Source organism: Cervus elaphus, chromosome 20 (assembly GCF_910594005.1).
Source record: "Cervus elaphus chromosome 20, mCerEla1.1, whole genome shotgun sequence".
NCBI lineage: Eukaryota > Metazoa > Chordata > Mammalia > Artiodactyla > Cervidae > Cervus > Cervus elaphus.
In genome coordinates this window covers 25,158,104-25,174,655 of record NC_057834.1, presented here as the reverse complement: position 1 = coordinate 25,174,655, position 16,552 = coordinate 25,158,104, and the positions used below count along the sequence as shown (strand labels likewise).

The 16,552-nt window shown below is 39.2% G+C and overlaps 1 protein-coding gene across 14 annotated transcripts in view; it reads right to left on the bottom strand.

Annotated features, from left to right (window-relative positions):
• DCAF6 (DDB1 and CUL4 associated factor 6) overlaps positions 1-16,491 on the bottom strand; it is a 179,492-nt gene extending 163,001 nt beyond the window's left edge. For 6 of the 14 annotated variants that reach the window (XM_043876209.1, XM_043876211.1, XM_043876213.1 and 3 more), the window contains exon 1: positions 16,157-16,491. In XM_043876209.1, coding sequence (XP_043732144.1) covers positions 16,157-16,253 — 97 coding nt within the window. In that variant the 5' untranslated portion in view covers positions 16,254-16,491. The remainder of the gene's footprint in view (positions 1-16,156) is intronic. The other 8 variants (XM_043876208.1, XM_043876210.1, XM_043876212.1 and 5 more) reach the window with 2 other exon arrangements.
• Positions 16,492-16,552: the final 61 nt, after the last annotated feature.

The following is a 16,552-nucleotide window of genomic DNA, read 5'->3' as shown; positions in this document are numbered from 1 at the left end:
AGTGCTGCACTCAATATGTGAGCAAATTTGGAAAACTCAGCAGTGGCCACAGGACTAGAAAAGGCCAGTTTTCATTCCAATCCCAAATAAAGGCAATGCCAAAGAATGCTCAAACTACCACACAACTGCACTCATCTCACACGCTAGTAAGTAATGCTCAAAATTCTCCAAGCCAGGCTTCAGCAATACATGAACCATGAACTTCCAGATGTTCCAGCTGGTTTTAGAAAAGGCAGAGGAACCAGAGATCAAACTGCCAACATCTGCTGGATCATCAAAAAAGCAACAGAGTTCCAGAAAAACATCTCTTTCTGCTTTATTGACTATGCCAAAGCCTTTGACTGTGTGGATCACAGTAAACTGTGGAAAATTCTGAAAGAGATGGGAATACCAGACCACCTGACCTGCCTCCTGAGAAACCTGTATGCAGGTCAGGAAGCAACAGTTAGAAATGGACATGGAACAACAGACTGGTTCCAAATAGGAAAAGGAGTATATCAAGGCTGTATATTGTCACCCTGCTTATTTAACTTATATGCAGAGTACATCATGAGAAATGCTGGGCTGGAGGAAGCACAAGTGGGAATCAAGATTGCCGGGAGAAGTATCAATAACCTCAGATATGCAGATGACACCACCCTTATGGCAGACAGGGAAGAGGAACTAAAAAGCCTCTTGATGAAAGTGAAAGAGGAGAGCACAAAAGTTGGCTTAAAGCTCAACATTCAGAAAACTCAGATCATGGCATCCAGTCCCATCACTTCACAGTAAATAGATGGGGAAACTGTGGGAAGAGTGGCTGACTTTATCTTTTGGGGCTCCAAAATCACTGCAGATGGTGACTGCAGCCATGAAATTAAAAGATGCTTACTCCTTGGGAGAAAACTTATGACCAACCTACACAGCATATTAAAAAGCAGAGACATTACTTTGTCAACAAAGGTCCATCTAGTTAAGGCTATGGTTTTTCCAGCAGTCATGTATGGATGTGAGAGTTGGACTATAAAGAAAGTTGAGTGCAGAAGAATTGATGCTTTTGAACTGTGGTGTTGGAGACTGTTGAGAGTCCCTTGGACTGCAAGGAGATCCAGTCAGTCCATCCTAAAGGAAATCAATCCTGGGTGTTCATTGGAAGGACTGATGTTGAAGCTGAAACTCCCATACTTTGGCCACCTGATGCGAAGAGCTGACTCTTCTGAAAAGACCCTGATGTTGGGAAAGATTGAAGGCAGGAGAAGGGGACGACAGAGGATGAGATGGTGAGATGGCATCACCTACTCAATGGACATGAGTTTGGGTAAATTCCAGGAGTCAGTGATGAGGTGGGCTGGCGTACTGTGGTTCACGGGGTCGCAAAGAGTTGGACATGACTGAGCGACTAAACTGAACTGAGGATCAGACAGGTAATTCCCACCATTTAAAAAAGAGCTAATAATCATTCTCAAACTATTCGAAAAAACTAAAGAAGAACTTCTGAATTCATTCTATGAAGCCAGCGGCACCTTCATCCCAAAACCTAATAAAGACAATACAAAAATAAAAAAGGAAATTATAGGCCCATATGACTGATGAGCACAAAAGCAAAAAATCCTCAACAAAATATCAGCACATCAAACTCAACAACATATTATAAGGATCATATACCATATTCAAGTTGCGTTCATACCAGGAATGCAAGCATGATTCAATATCTGCAAATCAATCAATGTGAGAGGCCAAGCCACGTGTCCCAAGTTGACCAGCTCATGCCACCTAAGGCTGAAGAAGGCTCTAGGCTTGCCCATAGCAAGAGTGCCACACCATTCATTCATTTATTGAGTACCTTCTGAGTGTTGACAATACCAGGAATCAAACCCTCCTCTCTTTCCCAGCCCCTGTTCACAGCCCTGGATAGGAAAGAGGGCAAGGCCCTGGTGGAGATTGGGGATATACCATATTGACCAATTTAAGAATAAAAATCATGTCATCATGTGGTCATCTCCACAGATGCAGAAAAAGACTGTCAGTTAATTTAATAATCACTTATTATTTAAAAAAAAAAAAAGGGCATAAAGAGAACACACCTCAATGTAATAAAAGCCCACTTCACTGACAAGTTCACAGCTAACATCATACTCAATAAAGGAAACCTAAAAGCATTTCCCCTAAAGTCAAGAATGAGACAAGGATGCTCACTCTTGACATTTTTATTCAACATAGGACTGAACATACTAAACAAAGCAATGAGAGAAGAAAAATATAAGGAATCTAAATTAAAAAGAAAGAAGTAAAACCATCACCATTTGCTAATGACATATACTATACAAAAAAAAGTTTTAAAAGATGCCATCAAAAAACTGTCAGAATAAATAAATTCAATAAAGTAACAGGACTCAAAATTAATATACAGAACCCATTGTTCCTATATACTCAACGAACTATCTAAGAAACTTAGTTTCTTAGAGAAAGAAGAAGAAACTAAGAAGACAATCTCATTTACAATTGCATCAAAAAGAATAAAACACTTAGGAATATATATAACTAAGGAGGTAAAAGACTCAAAAACACTATAAAACACTGACAAAAGAAATTGAAGATGACACAATTGGAATTATACTGATTTTGTGAACTGGAAGAATTAATATCATTAAAATGTTTATACTACCCAAGGCAAGTTACAGATTTCATCCAATGACTATCAAAACACAAATGGCGTTTTTCACAGAAGAAATAATTTCAAAATTTGTATGGAAACACAAAACATCCCAAATAATCAAAACAATCTTTATTAAGAAGCTAAAAGTATCACACTCTTGATTTCAAACTATACTACAAGCTAATGCAATAATAGTATTGTACTGGCATAAAAACAGATACAGACAATGGAACAAAACAGAAAACCCAGAAATGAATGCACACATATGTAGTCTATCAATCTATGATAAAGGAGGCAAGTATATACAATGAGGGTAAAACCCTCTTCAATAAGTGGTGTGGTAAACTGCTATATTTGAATGGATAACCAACAAAAACCTATTGAATAGCACATGAAGTCTGTTCAGTGCTAAGGGCCAGTCTGGAGGGAAGGGGCTTTGGGGAAGAATGGATCCATGTTTCTGCATGGCTGAGTCCCTTCAGTGTTCACCTGAAACTATCACAACATTGTTGATTGGCTACACCCCAAACAAAATGTCTTTGGTATTAAAAAATACTAAAAACTTTTTTTAAAGGCCAAAACAAAAAACTGGAGTAGTAAAATTGGACAGCTACATGCAAAAGCATCAAACTGAATGAACTTTCTCACATCATATGCAAAAATTCAAAATGAATTAAAGATTTACATGTCAGACTTGAAACCATAAAACTTCTAGAAGAAAACATAGGCAGTAAGCTCTTTGACATCAGTCTTAGTAGTTTTCTTATATGCTTCCTCAGCAAGAGAAACAAAAGCAAAAATAAACAGGGTTTCATCAAACTAAAAAGTTTCTGCACAATTAAGAAAACTATAAGAGGCCACCAATTGAATGTGAGAAGATTTTTGCAAACAATATATTTTATAAAGGGTTAATATCCAAAATATACCAACAACTCATACAACATAATATCAAGATAAAACCCAATTACAAAATAAGAAGACCTAAATACACAGTTTCTTTTTTTCTTTTTAATAGACCCTTTTCCCAAAGAAGACATATAGATGGCCAACTCACACATGAAAAGTTGCTCAACATCACTAAACATCAGAGAAATGCAAATCAAAATCACAATGAGGTATCATCTCACACCTGTCAGAATGGCTATTATTAAAAAGATAACAAATAAGTGTGTGAGAGGATGTGAAAGAGAGGAAGCCACACTGTTGGTGGGAATGCAAACTGGCACAGTCACTATGGAAAGTGATGTGCAGGTTTCTCAAAAAACTGAAAAGAGGACTACCTTACTATCCAGTGATTTCACTTCTGGGTATCTTCCAGAAGAAAAAAAAAAAAACAGTAACTAAAACAATTATATGCTCCCCTGTTTTCTTTGCTGCATTATTTATACTAGTCAAGATGTGGAAGCAACCTAACAGACCATCAACACATATTTTGATGTGGACTACTTCTAGTACTTTGGCCACCTCATGCGAAGAGTTGACTCATTGGAAAAGCCCCTGATGCTGGGAAGGATTAGGGGCAGGAGGAGAAGGAAACGACAGAAGACGAGATGGCTGGATGGCATCACTGACTCAATGGACATGAGTTTGAGTAAACTCTGGGAGTTGGTGATGGACAGGAAGGCCTGGAGTGCTGCGATTCATGGGGTCGCAAAGAGTCGGACACGACTGAGCAACCGAACTGAACTGAACTTCTTGTTTAGTCACTAAGTTCTGTCCAACTCTCTGCAACCCCATGGACTGCCACATGCCAGGCTCCTCTGTCCTCCACTATCCCCTGATGTTTGCTCAAATTAATATCCAACGAGTCAGTGATGCTATGCAACAATAACATCCTCTGCCTCCCCCTTCTCCTTTTGCCCTCATCTTTCCCAGCATCAAGATCTTTTCCAATGAGTCAGCTCTTTGCATCCTGTGGCCAAAGTATTTGACCTTCAGCTTCAGCATCAGTCCTTCCAATGAATATTCAGAGTTTCTTTCTTTTAGGATTGACTGGTTTGATCTCCCTGCTGTCCAAGTGACTCTCAAGAGTCTTCTCCAGCACCACAGCTCCAAAGCATCAAATCTTCACCACTTAGCCTTCTCTTCATGGTCCTACTCTCATATCCATACGTGACTACCAGAAAAACCACAGTTTTAACTATACAGACCTGTGTCAACAAAGTGATGTCCCTGCTTTTGAATACACTGTCTAGGTATATCACAGCTTTTCTTCCAAGGGATGTCTTTTAATTTCATGGTTGCAATCACTGTCCACAGTGACTTTTGGAAGCCAAGTCTGTCACTGTTTCCATTTTTACCCATCTATTTGCCATGAAGTGATGGGACTGGATGCCACGATCTTAAGTTTTTTGACTGTCGAGTTTTAAGACAGCTTTTTCACTCTCCTCTTTCACTTTCATCAAGAAGCTCTTTACTTCCTCCTTGCTTTCTGCCATTAGACTGCTATCATCTGTATATCTGAGGTTACTGATATTTCTCCCAGAAATCTTGATTTCAGCTTGTGATTCATCCAGCCCAACATTCCGCATGATGTATTCTGCATATAAGTTAAACAAGCAAGGTGACAATATACAGCCTTGATGTACTCTTCCCAATCTGGAACCAGTTTGCTGTTCCATGTCTGGTTCTAACTGTTGCTTCCTGACCTGTATACAGGTTTCTCAGAAGACAAGTAAGGTAATCTGACATTTCCATCTCTAAGAATTTTCCAGTTTGTTGTGATTCAAACAGTCAAAGGCTGTTTTCATTTCATAGCAAAGAAGCAGAAGTAGATGTTTTTCTAGAATTCTCTTGCTTTCTCTATGATCCAACAAATGTTGGCAATTTGATCTCTGGTTCCTCTGCCTCTTTGAATCCCAGCTTGTACATCTGGAAGTTCTCAGTTCACATATCATTGAAGCGTAGCTCGAAGGATTTTAAGCATTAACTTGCTAGCATGGGAAATGAGAGCTAGTACAGTATTTTGAACATTCTTTAGTATTGCCATTCTTTTGGACTGGAATGAAAACTGACCTTTTCCAGTCCTTTGGCCACTGCTGAGTTTTCCAAAGTTGCTGACATATTGAGTGCATCATCTTTCAGGATCTGAAATAGCTCAGCTGGAATTCCATCACCTCCACTAGCTTTGTTCTTAGTTATGCTTCCTAAGGCCCACTTGACTTCACGCTCCAGAATGTCTGGCCCTAGGTGAGTAACCACACCATTGTGGTTATCCTGGTCATTAGGACTTTTTTTTGTATAGTTCTTCTGTGTATTCTTGCCACCTCTTCTTAATCTCTTCTGCTTCTCTTAGGTCCTCGCTGTTTCTGTTCTTTATTGTGCCCATCTTGCCATGAAATGTTCCTTTGTTATCTCCAATTTTCCTGAAGAGATCTCTAGTGTTTCCCATTCTATTGTTTTCCTCTAATTCTTTGCATTGTTACTTAAGCAGGCTTTCTTCTATCTCCTCATTACTCCTTGGAACTCTGCACTCAGTTATGTATATCTTTGCCTTTCTCCTTTGCCTTTTGCTTCGCTTCTTTTCTCAGTTCCTTTTAAGGCCTCCTCAGACAATCATTTTGCCTTTTTGTATTCCTTTTTCTTGGGGATGGTTTTGGTCACCACCTCCTATACATTGTTACGAACCTCTTTAGCTCTTCAGGTACTGCCTACCAGATCTAATCCCTTGAATCTATTTGTCACTTCCACTGTATAATTGTAACGGATTTGATCTAGGTCATATCAAAAGGCCTAGTGGTTTTCGCTACTTTCTTCAATTTAAGCCTGAGTTTTGCAATAAGGAGCTCAAGATCTGAGCCACAGTCAGCCCCCGGTCTTGTCTTTGCTGACTGTACAGAGCTTCTTCATCTTTGACTGCATAGAATATAATCAATCTGATCTTGGTATTGACCATCCAGTGATGTCCATGTGTAGAGTTGTCTCTTGTGTTGTTGGAAAAGGCTGTTTGCTATGACCAGAGTGTTCTCTTGGCAAAACTGTTAAGACTTTGCCTTGCTTCATTTTGTACTCCAAGGCCAAACCTGCCTCTTACTCCAGGTATCTCTTGACTTCCTACTTTTCCATTCCAGTCTTCTGTGATGAAAAAGACATCTTTTCTGGTGTTAGTTCTAGAAGGTATTGTAGGTCTTTATAGAATCATTCGACTTTAGCTTCTTCAGCATTAGTAGTTGGGGCACAGACTTGAATTATTGTGACGCTGAATGGTTTGTCTTGGAAAAAGAGATCGTTCTGTAGTTTTTGAGATTGCACCCTAAGTATTGCACTTCAGACTCTTTTGCTGACTATGGCTACTTCATTTCTTCTAAGGGATTCTTGCCCACAGTAGTACATATAATGGTCATCTGAATTAAATTCACCCATTCCTGTCCATTTTAGTCACTGATTCCTAAAATGTGTACGCTTCCCATCTCCTGTATGACCACATCCAAGTTACCTTGATTCATGGACCTAATATTCCAGGTTCTATGCAATATTGTTCTTTACAGCATCAGACTACTTTCACCACCAGACATATCGACAACTGAGCGACATTTCCATTTTGGCCCAGCCTCAGTAATATATTGGACACCTACCAGGGCTTCCCTCTTGGCTCAGCCAGTAAACAACCTGCCTACAACGCAGGAGACCTGGGTTTAATCCATGGATCCAGAAGACCCCTGGAGAAGGGAATGGCAACTAACTCCAGCATTCTTGCCTGGAGAATCTCATGGACAGAGGTGCCTGGCAGGCTATAGTCCATGGGATTGCAAAGAGTCAGACATGACTGAGCGACTGACACCTTCACCTTCACCAACCTGGGGGTCTCATCTTCCAGTGTCATACCTTTTTGCCTTTTCATACTGTTCAAGGGGTTCTTAAGGCAAGAATACTGAAGCGTTCTGCCATTCCCCTCTCCAGTGGACCTTGTTTTGTCATACTTCAATTTAAAATATTAGGTCAGTGCAAAAGTAATCGAGGTTTTGAATCATGGAATTTTGCTGTTTGATACTGAAATACATTTTTAAATAAATGTGATTATGTTACACATTACTTAATGCACATTTCTCGATTTGTTGTTTTGCTAATGGCATTATTTGCTGTTTATTTTATATTTATTTTAGACTAGACAAATGACATTAGACAAAAAGCAAATTTGAGTGTTTTGTTTTTTTTTTACTCAAGTTCAAAATGGGTCATAAAGCAGTGGAAACAACTCACAATGTCAACAATGCACTTCGCCCAGGAACTGCTAACAAACATATACACACACTGCACTACAGTGCAGTGGTGGTTCAAGAAATTTTGCAAAGGAGATGAGAGCCTTGAAAATGAGAAGCACAGTGGTTGGCCACTAGAAGCTGACAATGACCAACTGAGTGGATTATCAAAGCTGATCCTTTGACAACTTCACAAGAAATTGCTGAAGAACTCAACGCCAATCCTTCTAAGTGGTGAACCACTTGCATTTGAAGCAAATTGGAAAGGTAAAAAAAACTCCATACGTGGGTGCCTCATGAGCTGACCACAACTCAAAAGTTCATCATTTTGAAGTGTCATCTTCTCTTATTCTGTGCAAGAATGAACCATTTCTTGATCAGACTGCGACATGAGGTGAAAAGTGGATTTTATGCAACAACCAGTGATGGTTGGACCAAAAAGCTCCAAAGCACTTCTAAAACCCAAACCTATACCAAAAAGGCCAGGGTCACTGTTTGATGGTCTGCTGCCAGTCTGATCGACTACAGCTGTCTGAATCCTGACGAAACCATCACATCTGAGAAGGATACTCAGCAGCAGATCGACGAGATGCGCCAAAAACTGCACCACCTACAGCCAACATTGGTTAACAGAAAGGACTCAATTCTTCTCTACTCCAACGTCCAACCAAACCTCGCACAACCAATGCTTTAAAAGTTAATGAATTGGGCTTCCACGTTTTGCCTCATATGCCATTTTCACCTGACCTCTTGCCAACCAAATAGCACTTCTTCAAGCATCCCAACTTCTTGCAGGGAAAATGCTTCCACAACCAACAGGATGCAGAAAATGCTTTCCAAGAGTCAGATTTTTATGCTACAGGATTAAACAAACTTATCTCTCATTGGCAAAAATGTGTTGATTGTAATGCTTCCTATATTTATTAATAAAGATGTGCTGAGACTTTGGACCGAAACAATAATTACATTTGCCCTAAAACTTCAATCTTTAAAAAGTAGAAAAAAATATAAAGATAGTAAAAGGAAAAGCATATGAAGATATGTTCAACTCAGCCTTTAGGGAAATTATGACTTTAAACCACAATTTATTACTACATACTTATTAGAATTACTAAATAAAAAACAACAGCAACACCAAAAGCTGGTGATGATGTAGAGAAAATAGATTACTCATACATGGGTGATGGGAACATAAAATGGTTCAGCCACACTGGAAAAAAATAGGGCCATTTCTTACAGAAATAAACAATGTCCTTATCATATAGTGCAACAACTACAATTCTTGGACATTTATCCCAGAAATGAAAATTTATGTTCATACAAAAAACTTTATATGGATATTCTTAACAGCTCTCTAATAGTCAAAACCTGGAAACAATATACAAAGATCAGTCAACAAATGAATGATTAGATAGTCGTACATCCATTATCATAAAACAACAATCGACAACAGAAAGAAATAAACTATTGATACACACAACTTGGATGGATCTTAATGGAATTATGTGCAGAATGAAAACTCAATCTCAAAAGTTTACATGCTGTTATTTACAACATTTGTTACTGTTTAGTCACCAAGTCAGGTCTGATTCTTTGCAACCCCATGAACTGTAGCCTGCCAGGCTCCTCTGTCCATGAGATTTCCCAGGTGAGAATACTGGAGTGGGTCACTATTTCCTTCTCCACAGGATCTTCCCAAATCCAGGGATTGAACCTATGTCTCCTGTATTGACAGGCAGATTCTTTACCACTGAGCCACCAGGGAAGTCCCCAATTTATAATATTACATAACAACATGTTATTTATATAACATTCTTGAAATGACAAAATTATAGAAATAGAGATTAGTAGTTACCAGGGGTTAGCAGTCAGGAGAAAAGGATGTAGTTGTGATTAAAAATGGTATCACAAAGAATTATTGTGATAGAACTGTTTCATGTCTTAAATATGCTGGTAACCACTTTAATCTATTAACATTAATTGACAATTTATTAAAATTAATTAAAACCAATGTTAAAATTGCATGGAACAAAATACACAAACACACACATAAAACTGGGGAAATGGGAATAAGATTTCTCGATCTATGTCAATTTCAAGATTGTGACACATTAATATACCAATAGTTGTACAAGATATTACCATTGGGGAATTGATTGAAGAGTATATGGGATCTCTTTGTATTATTTCTAACAACTGCATATGCATCTACAGTTATCTCAAAATTATAAGTACAAAACAAAACAAAACCTTCCCACAAAGAAAACTCCAAGCTCAGATGGTTTCAATGATGAAATCTATCAAACATTTAAGGAAAAAGTAACTTCAAGTCTACACAAACTCTTCAGAAAAAAAGAACACTTCCAACTCATTTATGAGGCCAGCATTATCCAGACACCCAAAACAGACAAAAATATAACAAGTAAACTGTAGGCTAATAGCCTTAATGAACAAAAACAGCAAATTCTTACCAGAAGTGAAACCAGCAATACATAAAGATTTATAGCCATAGCCCACAAATTGAATGTTGTGTCAATTCAAAAATCAATGTTTATGTATTAATATAATCTATGAAAAAGAAATCATATAATCAACTCAATAGAATAAATCTTGACAAAATTCAACAGCTAGTCATGATAAACACTCTCAGCAATTTAAGAGCAGAAAGGGATCTCTTCAATGGATACCTACAAAAACCTACAGTCAACAACATTTGTAATAGTTAAAGACTGAATTCTTGCTAGGACAAGGAATAAAGCAATGATCTCCACTCTTACTACTTCAAGATTCTACTGGAGTCCTAAGTACAATTAAGCAATAAAACTGGAAAAAGGAAGAAAAAAATAACAGAGGTAAAAAAGAGGAAATCTTTTTTTTTTTTTTTTTTTGACCACACCACATGGCTTGTGGGAGCTCAGTTCCCTAAACTTGGATTGAACCCAAGCCCTCAGCAGTGAGAGCATGGAGTTCTAACCACTGTACTGCCAGAGAATTCCCAGGAAGAAATCTCAATACACAATGACATAATCATCTACAAAAAATCCAGGCACATGGCTCATGTGGGAAAGAATCCACAGGCCAATGCAGGAGACATGGTTCAGTCCCTGATCCAGGAAGATCCTGCATGCCATGAAGCAACTAAGACTGTGCTCCAGCACTACCGAGCTTGTGCTCTAGAACTGGGGAGCCACAACCACTTAGCTCACATGCCAAGAGCCTGTGCTCAGGAACAAGAGAAGCCACCACAATGTAAGAGCCAAAAATTTAAAAATTCTAGGAAAAAAGCACAGTATATCTTTGTCACCTTGGGTCAGGTAAAGATTAACGATAAAGATTAATCTTTAAACAGCACACAAAAAAGCATGAACTATAAAAGATGCTGTCAAGAAAAAGACAAGACACAACAGGGAGAAAATATCTGCAAAATACACTATATGGTTAAGGATTTGTATCAAAGGCTATATAAAGAACTATTACAATATTAAGAAGGTAAATCTAAATATTTAACCAAAGTATATGGATGGCAAATAAGCCATGAAAATATACTCAACATCATTAATCATGAGAATTAAATCAAATGCAAATGAAAACAATAATGGTATCATTATACCTACATATCTATTTAAAAAGCTAAAATTAAGAAGACATAATGCCAAGTGTTGATGAGAAGTAACAACTAGAACTCTCAAACATTACAGATGTGAATGCCATATGGTATGATTATTTTGAAAAAGTTTCTTACGGAGTTAAACACACCACACAACTCAGAAATCCCATGGTAAGTATTACTCAAGAAACAAGAATTTAGGAATTCCCTAGCAGTCCAGTGGTTAAAACTCTGGGCTTTAACTGCCAAGGCTCTGGGTTCAATCCCTGGTTGGGGAACTAAGAAAAGGCCTCAGGACACAGGGGGAAAAAAAAAAAGCCAAGGATTTAAGTGTCCTACCCTACTTATTCTTTGCCAAAGTATAAATTAAAAGTTTTATTATCTATATCTTCATTAGCTATCAGCAGTATTCAAAAAAAATATTTTTAATCTGCCACCCTAAGTCAGTCACCCTAACATTCAATTACAACTATAAAAAACACACACCACCTAGTAGTTTTGCAAACCTCAAGCCAATACTCATTAGTGGATATTCTACTGGGTAAACACCAACATTTAATAACATGATATGAAACAGAACGCACCATACCTGCTGCTGCTGCTGCTAAATCGCTTCAGTCGTGTCCGACTCTGTGCGACCCCATAGACGGCAGCCCACCAGGCTCCTCCATCCCTAGGATTCCCCAAGCAAGAATACCGGAATGGGTTGCCATTTCCTTCTCCAATGCATGCATGCATGCTTAGTCACTTCAGTCATGTCTGACTCTATGCAACCCCATGGACAGCAGCCCACCAGGCTCCTCCGTCCACAGGACTCTCCAGGCAAGAACACTGGAGTGGCTTGCCATTTCCTGCTCCGGCACCATACTTAGTAAGGCTAAATGTCATTTGGGAAATCTTTTTAGTTATGTGTGTATCACAAATTGCCATGTAACTGTAATATTACTGTGGATAATGGTCAAAACATTTGAAAAACACTGACATAAAACATACCTGTAATATAAATTTCATGCTATCAGAAGTTCCTATCCCTTTTAAACACTTTAATTCTACACCAAGTAGGAATGAAATATACAACAGAGCTATTCAATGGTCTGCCATCATTATGATTAATAATATGCATTTGGTGGCCTAATCTTCAGGAATTATCAGTATATTCTATAACATATATTTGTCATATCTGTCATTCACTATTAAAATCAGACATTATTCAGCTTTCATTGATATATTTTTTTTAAGACTAAGGAAACAAAATACAAATATTTTTTCACTTACTTTTCCCCACTAGCTAACAAAGGGGCAACACTCAGAATTTTCTGACCCTTATAAAATATATTGTAACTTTGCAACACTTTATGACGAACTTTGTAAGTCTGAATATAGATGTACTCAAGATACACTACAAGACTAATCTAAATGCAAAATTAACCATTTCAATACATAGTGACCCTAATGATATTCAAAGGACAGAGACATTCTAATCCCCTTACAAAAAGATATTTCAATCTTCACTATAAAGTTGTCACTGGCTTAGTGGTTCCTATTCCCCCAACCGCCTCCTCCGGACAAATTTCTCTGCTGAAATTCTAACCCCCAAGGTATTAGTATTAGGAGACAGGAATTTGGGGGAGGTGATTAGGCTTGGGTGTGTGCATGCTCAGTTGTGTCCGACTCTTTGCAAACCCACGGACTGTAACCCAACAGGCTCCTCTGTCCATGGGATTTTCCAGGCAAGAATTCTGGAGTGGGTTGCCATTTCCTTCTCCAAGACTTGGGTTAGGGCCCTTACAAAAAAGATCCCAGAGAATGAGCTCACCTCTTGTGCCTTGTGAGGTTACAGTGAAAAGATGGTTATGAACCAGGAAGCAGGCCCCCAGCAGACTTAGAACCTGACCATGTGAACACACATGGTGTGTTCCAGCTTCCCAAATTTTGAAACATAAATTTCTGCTGAAATAATTTTCTTTGATAGGAGGAAGAGAGATAAATAACCAAATTTAAATAAAATCACCTGTAATGTTTCAATACTACTATTCAAAAGATACATGCTATGATTAATTTGAAATGCATGTTATAAAAAAAAGTCAGTTGCTTCTATCCCATTTTACTGTTATTTAGAAGTAATTCATTATTATAAGTATATATAATGGACATAATTAGAGAAATATTTAACCTATGATATTATAAACAATCAAAATGTTTAAATACTGAAGTCTCCAAAAAAAAAGAACCCATTTACTTTTTAAAACCCTTTTTAAAAGGGGCTTTTTTAAAAGATTTTATGAGTACTTCAGGTACAATCACTGACCAGTCAGAGAACCAGATCCCACATGCGGCAACTAAGAGCTTGCAGGTCACAACTAAGGATTCATCATACTGTGACAAAAACAGAAGATCCCACATGCCACCACTAAGGCCCTGTGCACCAAATAAATAAATTTTTAAAAATTATTTTTAGAAAATCTCATTAATTCAGACAGTGCTAATATGGATTTTGCTGTTTCCTGAATGCTAAGCCAAGATTAGCACTGGATTGTGGATGAGCTAGATAAACTAAAAGTGTAAAGAAAGTCTCTTAAGGCCAAGAAATTACTTTTCAAACTATTTCTGAATACTTAAAAAAACCCACTTTTAAAAAAAAACCACTTTTAAAGGAAGCTGTTCCAAGAATGCAATAAAGTATATATTACTAGCACATTTAAAATAGTATGTAAGATATGGAATTCATTGTATGAATATACATGTTTGAAAAATCTGTAATTTAGACTTTCTACTAAAGACAGTGAAGTCACATTCTTCAATTCCCCTCCACCCAAGACAAACTTCACTTCCATTATGGAGCTAGAAGAGAAAGGGAAAAAAAATTTATGATCTTACTATATTTTAATTGACTCTATCATAGATACAACTGAACTGTGCCAGCAGAAAACATTAATAATAAAACTAAATATAATCACTACTCATTCAAATGCTCCAACTAATTGAAATAAAGGACCACATATAAATTCACTCATGTAGAACATGTATTCTTTTTATTAAGCTAAAATTAAGTTCTTTCTCAGCAAGTAAATATTAAAAGAAATATTGCACATCTTTTAGGTTAATGGTTTAAAAAAGCATTCTCTATTCATATTAAATTTTAAAATGATTCATCACCACTCCAGGTACTTATCCTAGAACAAATGCACAAAAACCACGTACTGATAAAAGGATGTTCACTGTTAATAACAGCAAACATACAGGAAAAGAAAGAAGGCTGAGTCAACCTTGACACCTTCATACTGTTAAATACTATGCAACAGTTTAAAAGACTGCACAGATATATTTCTACGACCATGCAAAGATCTCCAAGATGTATTGGAAAGGCAAGTTGCAAAACAATATTTACAATATGACATCATACATGCAGGTCACTCACACACACACACACACACACCCCTACAGCATTTCTATATGTACACATGTGCTTGTGAGAATTCAAAGGAAAAGGTTTAGAAGAATATTCAGGAAACAGAACATTGTTACCTCTCTAAGGATGTGTGTGTGAAACGAATGGGAAGAATCATAAGAATTTGTGCTTCATTTTTACAAGGAGAATGTACTCAAGTCACTTGAGACACTAAAAAGCAGGAGGAAAGAAAAAAATGCCTGTCAACTTCTCGCAAATAATCACAAACCAGAACTATTAGGTGCAATGAGATTTCAATTTCTTTCATTGATTTTAAGTCAAAACCATCTGACTTAAAATCATTTAAATGACATTTAAAGCGTTTAAATGACATCAACAAATACCTAAGATAAAAGTGACAAAATTGGTAAGAAAAAAATTTTAATGATGTTGTCTTGCCTTCAAATTAAAAATAAAAAAGAATAAAGAGTAATAAGATTGCAGAGGAAGGAAGAAAAAAGACTCTTACTAAATCCATCCACTTTTAGCTCAGGCGTGACCCAGAATCCTCACAAATCCACTTATACAAAACGAAAAAAAAAAAAAAACTGGACTACCGTTCCCTCAAGTATCGAAGGTTGTTTTTAGAAAGCTTAACTAAGAAACAGTAAATGCCAAGTGTTTCACCGGTGTGGGAATGGGAACGCGAAACCCTACACCTCCTTAAAGCAATCTAAACGACTGAACAGCAGAGTCCAACTGGGAAAGCGCGCGGGGGTGGGGCCAGCTCAGCTATCACTTTTAGGTTCTGGCTCGGAGCCGCGGAACAGTTTACCCCCAGTCTGTTTGGAGCGTGGAGTCCCCGAGGGTGGTCAACGCGTCGCTGCCGACACCTAAGCCCAACCGAGACTTCAGAAGAAGGGCGATCAACACAAACTTAGCTCCTTCGGCTGAGCCGGGAGAGCGCTGAAGAGCAAAAGCGCCAACTTTTGCTCTAAACGCGGCAGCTCCGGGAGGTTCGACAAGTCTTCCCCCAAGCCCCACTCCTGAAACGATCCCAACACCTTTCCCGGCCAATACTGTCCGCCCCAGGTCCGGCCCCCGGAGGAATACCCGACCAGGGCGGCGGCTGGCAGCATGAAAGAGTGCCTTAGCCACGGGAGGACGACAAGGGCGCGGGGTCCGTCGGCTGAGGGCCACCCGGCACCTCAGAGTCTCCGGGACGCCCCCGCCCAGCAGCTGTCCCGGCTCCAACAGACCGCGACGCGGCCCCCTCCCCCACCTCGGGGCGGCGACCTCCGCGCCCCTGCCCCGGGGCCCCTGCTCACCGAGGTAGCGGCTCCGCAGCCGGGACGGGTCCTCCAGCCCGAGGGACCTTTTCCTCACGTCCCACAACAGGTGTGGGCAGGAGCCACCCCGAGACATGGCTCTGCCAGGCTGGGGGAGGAGGGGAGACCACCGCGTGGGGGAGGGGAGGAGGGGGAAGAGACACGCGGATCAACACCCGAGCCGCACCGGGACCATCCACGCGCCGGGTCTCTCAAGCGCAGCGAGTCAGATGGCAGCGGCGGCGGCGGCAGCAGCGCCTTCGCCTGCGAAGTCCGGCCGTACCCGGGCTGGAGCTCGCTTCATACTCTCCTTCTCAGACTACCCAGAACAACCAGAGATCAGCAACAGTCCCCTCCCTCGGCACCCCCTCCTGAAGGAGGAGGCGGAGGCGGCCT